The sequence below is a fragment of the Pteropus alecto genome, unplaced genomic scaffold, assembly GCF_000325575.1.
Source record: "Pteropus alecto unplaced genomic scaffold, ASM32557v1 scaffold414, whole genome shotgun sequence".
Taxonomy (NCBI): Eukaryota; Metazoa; Chordata; class Mammalia; order Chiroptera; family Pteropodidae; genus Pteropus; species Pteropus alecto.
In genome coordinates, this window is record NW_006435781.1 from 1791608 (window position 1) to 1797678 (window position 6071).

Here is a 6071-nt window from a genome sequence, read left to right on the forward strand (position 1 = left end):
ATATATGGTAGCTGAAGGAAACTGGACTTTGGGTGGTAAACACAATAGAATATATAGATGTCAAATGATAATGTATACCTGAAAATTATATAATTGTATTAACCAATGTTACCCCAATAAACTTAATAATAAAAAAAAAAAGAATTTATCACTGCAGTTTTATAGTAGAGCAAAGTTTATTGGTTAAACACAGTGTTGGTAATATTATGTAAACTTATTGAGTTCAAGTGCCATTCCCTTTTGATTCTATATAATATAGAATTAAAAATATTTTGTCTGTCATATACATTTTTTGAATTTCTGTTCATTCATGTTTCTCCATTTTCTCAACCTTTAACATTTACTCATATGGCAGCATGCATCATCTGTGCTTCACTATTTAATAAGTGAAGTTTAGTTAGTTAATAACTACGTGTTATTTCTTTTGGGGATAGGTAGAAAGAATATATGCTCTGACTTTTCACTCAGATTGATTTATTTTGGATATATTAAATATTTTCACCATTATGCAGCAGCATAATAAAATACTGTGGCAGAGATTAGTAAAAAATAAAAATAAAAAAGCTAACTTCTTATGAAATATTTATAAATTACTTTTTTTCAAACTTTAATCTCTAAATAGCAAGTAAGAGCAAGAGCCACAAAGAATAAGTTTGAATCCTGGCTCTACCAATTTACTAACTACCTAAGCTTAGGCAAGTTTTCTTTTGGTTTTGTTTTGTTTTTTAACCTCTCATGCCTGAGTTTCTACATCAGTGAAGTATCTTCACAAGAACCACAGAGTTATTGTGAAGATTATATTAATTAATTCATATTGTCATGAACGAAATGCTTAATAAATATTAGCCATTTTTTGTATTGTACATGGTGCCTTGAACATTATAACTTATTCTTCTCCATTTATTAATCACAATAGCAACAATAACAGTAGCCACTAAGATTTATTGAGCAATTATCATGTGACAGAAACTAGGCCAGACACCGCACATGTATTATCTTATTTAATTCTCACAAAAACTTTATGAAGTAGGTCATATTGTTGTCCCATTTTACTGATAAGGAAAGTTAAGATTATTCACCCAGGGACATGCAGTATATACTAAGCATTCTTATTTCTCTTTCTCTCTCTCTCTCTCTCTCTCTCTCTCTCTCTCTCTCTCTCTCTCTCTCTCTCTCTCTCTCTCTCTCTCTCTCACACACACACACACACACACACTCATATGTACTCATTGGTTTGGTCAACTAGTCATTAAGCAAATATGTGCTACCACTTACTATGTGCAGGGTTCACCGAATCCTGCAGGAGAGAGGATGGGAGAGAAGAGATAAGCATGGAATGGTCCCAGATATCAAGGCATTCACAATCCATTGCAGGAGATACTCATCTCCATATAACTAAAATGAATGATATGACAGAAGTGCTCCAAGTATAAACCATGTGCTATGAGAATGTAATCACTTCTAACCTGAAGGATTGAAAAGTAAGCATCAAAGCATATAAAAAGCCTTGAACTGGGAGAGAACTAGGACAAGAGTATTTCAAAGAGAAAGAGCAGCACAAACAAGCCACACAAGTGTTATATTGGATGGAATATTGCAGGACAGGCAGATAGAGTTTGACTGCGAGTGCAGGGTCATAAGGCTAGGAAGGTAGCTTTGAAATGTTCCTCATGCTTTTGTGTGTATAACAATGAAGCAAACCATGCATTTTTTTGAAACTTCACTTGTTTTCCCAAATATTTGGTCCAAGTAGAGTTAGGCAAAGCTAGGAAGTAAGTGAAAAAGGAGACTGTTCTGAATCTATGCTAGGCACTTCACTGATATTGGAAGAAGGTCAGAGTTGGCTTTAGACCAGACTATCTAAGCTGCTTTTCTGATGTTTAACATCTATTTTACCTCTTGGGAATTACCCACACACAGGAGCAAATCTACTCCAGTTCTAACAGCTCTGGGCAAATGTTAACCAACCCCTAGTTTAGCATGGGCTGTTCAGAACCAAATCAAGATCCAGTATTATCGAGCTAGTTTAGTTAGTTAATAACTACGAGCTAGGGTGGGTAGGGCCACCACTAATATCTGGTTGGCAAAATGCCAGATGACAAAATATACCATTTCACCCATAAAACTCTTACTTTTTCTCCACCCACAATAGGATTTATTTAGTTATCAAGATATTATATCAGTATATTAGAGAAAACCTAATAAGAAAAAAAGGATGGTAATTTTTACTCCATGCCACCTAAAGATATACTTCCCAGTAATTTCCAAGTCCACTAAAAACTGAAATCTGAAAATTTCTCTCATCTTACTATCCATCCTATAATTACCTTAAATTTAAGCCTTGACTCTACTTCTTTGATACTTAAGTACTAATCAACTATTGGTTACTTATTATCAATGATTAATTGTTAATCAATGACCCATTAATTTCCACTCAATATTATTCTAAAAAAAATTAATTAAAAACAATAGACTAAGATAAAATATGTCATTTCTGAGGACCTTTAATCACCTAGTAAGTATAATAGTGAATGGCAACCTGCCTAACCTTTTCATGAAAGATTTAGAAATTGCATTTTTGATGGTACTAATTGGAGCAGTAGTTCATCTGTAGTTGCCATTGAGTAGGTGTTAAAAAAAATCATCTCATCTTAACATTGTTAAGGCTGCAAATCTTTTTTGTCTGGCCTTGGTTTGGTAAAAATGGGTCTTGGAGGCCATCTACAATAAGCAGATATTAAAACTAGGGTTATAAATGATTGTTTTAGTGTTCCAGATGTTTAGATTCCCAAAAGATCTTACTGAAAAGGATACATTGTTTTAATTGTTCCTCACTATATATGATGAGAGAATATCATTTGTCTACTCTTCCTCCCAGGTTGCCGTTGAGGACCGCATCAGGCAGCTGCACGAAGCTCACAGAGACTTTGGCCCGACGTCCCAGCACTTTCTTTCCAGTAAGTTGTTGTCAGCTTTCATTGCTGAACCTCTTCATTGCATCTTGGTGGCTAAGAAATAAGAGTTGAATTACAATCATCTCTGCCAAATGCACTGGAGGCATAAATCGTTCTGAAAGATAACTTGGTGGGTGAATTCTGAAGGTTAGAAAGAAGAGGATAAATTAGATCATTTTGTTCAGTCTTAACCTAATGCATAATTGTTTTCTGCAATGTATTCTCAAGTGCTAACTTGGATAATATTTTTGAGTCTAGTTTTGCTTATAGTAGTTTACTTCATACAGTTGATAATTATGCTATCATATAATTATGGTATAATAATTCAATATATATTACTGTGAATCTATAATTTTATCTCCGTATAATTCATTAAATACTCCTTGCCCCCAACTTGGAATCTCACCCTGTTATGTTTCCTTTTCCTAACTATTCTTATCATTCTTTTATCCTTGACCTCTATTCATTCTTTTCATTTTCCAGTTTTGCTATTTTATTAATTATGTTATTATAATTAATTATGTTGTTTATATATTTTATAAATATTATATTTAATAATTAATACTAAGAGGAATAGCCTTAGTTAACTGAAAGTTTAATATCGTAACACCCTATTAATATAACAATCTATATTAAGTTGTCAAGCTCTCGTTTTATCCCAAATAATATTCATTTATACCACTCTTTCTTTCATTAGAAAAGTATATATGTTGAGTTTTTTGGTACTTAAAAAGCCATACTTCTACTACATGCAATTAACATATGATAACATTTTGGTGTATTTCCTTCTGGTCATACACAAGTATATATGAGGGTTTAACCATCATTTAAGGCAATAACTTTGTGTCTGGCAATGTTATAAATATAAACTAATTTAATCTGTATAGCAATCTATCGGGTAGATACTATTATTATACCTATTTTAAAGATGAAGAAATTGAAGCATGTAGTTACACAGCTAGCAAATGACAGAGCCAGAATTCAAACAAGAAGTTGGCTTCAGAATCTGTGTTTTTAACCACCACACCAGACTGTCTTTTACTTATTTATATATGTTATAGAAAGGAAGTAATTCTATATGATCTCCCTTCATTCCTCTGACTTCCTTTATTGCCCTTTTCTAGTCCTTTCTTTTCCATTTTCCATAAATTAATAAAAAGATCCACACTCACAAAACATTTTAAAGTGTTTGACTAGATGCTTTCATGTGTCTCTCCAGTTGGCCATTATCTTTTAGAATAAAAATTCCGAGATGATGGTTGTTCTGTCTTTCTGTTATACTTTAATAATGTATCAAGTAAGAAGCTGTCTTATTTTCTGACTGGGTCTAACCTTATTATTTGCATGAAGTTGTTATTTGAACAGTATCACACATGCTTTGGTGGTGCCAAGATAAAATAGGAAGGTTAAAACAGTGTACATAGTTGAGTGGGATTATGTCTTTAGGAATGGCTCTAGAACAATTATAAAGCCTACAGATTTTGTCTTGTATATTTTTCCAAATCTCTGATCTGCTTAAGTCACCTTAGTGGTAGCCATTCTATTAGATTTAATTGAGATTAAATGCAATAACATACTTGTAAGTGACTCATAAACCATAAATAAAATATTACTATTACAAATATTAATTACTCCTCAGACACCATATATATTCATTCATCCTTCATTCTCTCTGCATGCCCCACCTGAATTTCCATGTCTTCTCCATTAAAACCTATTCTCAGAAAATGATATGTTATATTCATTTAACCCAGGTGACAGGTAAAGTTTAATGTGTACTTCTCCTTGGTTATTTGCATTTTAATACAGTGAAAAGCCATAAAGTTGAGGAATGACTCTCTGGTGGTAGAATGTCAGCTATAGTCGTTGAGCTGTAAGGAAAGAACTTTGAGGGGCCACGTGGAGCAATCTCACACCTTTCAAACCATATCACACAGGTGCCTGCTTTCAGAAATGTCAGGCCTGAAGAAATAGATACTCATAAACACACTGATCTGCCTGCCTAATAGGAGCCAGCCCTACAAGTCACCGATTTCTTGGATACTCATGTGGATTATTAATATATGTTTAGAAGCTTCGCTTGCAGACATTAAAAATGCCAATTTGCTTTCATGGGTAGTTGTGAAATAGGACAAAGTCAAACTGAAGACTAAATAAAGGTTATTTCTTTATGTTCTCTTTTTTTTAATTACAAAGGTAAGATATGTCCCCGAAAGAAATTTTGGAAAGCAGAGGAGTTCAAATAGGAAAAAAAAATCATCCTTAATTTCACCATTCATAGATAACCATTATAAAAAATGTGGTTTATATACTTATTTTATCTCGGATTCTGTGTGTGTGTGTGAATTCAGATTCTCTTTTTTTCTTTTAAACCAAACAGGGATATAGACATATTACAGTTTTATAACCAGCTTTTTTCCTTTAGAACTATAATAAAAATATTTTCATGTGTTTAAATATTTCTCTACAGAACAATTTTTTAAATGGCTGCGTACTAGTCCCTTCTGTGGCTATACTAGATTTACCAAGATAAGTTTGAATCACTCAATATTAAGATTATTTCAGATTATTTCCAAAATTGTGACTAACATTTTTGTGCACCTTAGTAAACACATTCTTCCTGCAACATAAATGCCTAAAAACAGAACTGCTGTGTTAAGGGACATTTACTTTGGTAAAGCTTTTGATACGAATTGCCAAATGACCTCTACAAAGTTGCACAAGAAATGTGGTGCACCATTAAAACCATATTTGAGGGCAGAGCATCTCTGAAGTCATTTATCTACTGTTAAATTGTGTTCTATAAAAGAAAAACAGCTTCCCCTCAAAAACAAATAAAAATATGTTTGAAAAAATACCACTAAGGTCATATTAAGTGAATTTGAAACGGTAGATGTTTAGTAATTTGCTTCCAGGTTACTAAAAATAATAATAAAATGGTTTTAGAGATTTAGAATTTACAAAGAAAACTAAGGATGAGCCACTAACTATACCACCCCAAACATGCACACTGTCTCAGTATCTCTCTTCATCATATTCTCCTTTCTCTCTCTTTCTCTCTCCCCCTCCTTCCCTCCCTCCCTCCTCTCTCTCTACCCCCTCCCTTCCTCTATCTCA

At 33.1% G+C, this 6071-nt stretch overlaps 1 protein-coding gene across 1 annotated transcript in view; it reads left to right on the plus strand.

Moving 5' to 3' along the window:
* Positions 1-6071, plus strand: part of DMD (dystrophin) — a 1580480-nt gene that overhangs the window by 1355850 nt on the left and 218559 nt on the right. The window contains exon 60 of the mRNA XM_006911463.3: positions 2879-2957. Within this exon, the coding sequence (XP_006911525.1) occupies positions 2879-2957 (79 nt within the window). The remainder of the gene's footprint in view (positions 1-2878; positions 2958-6071) is intronic.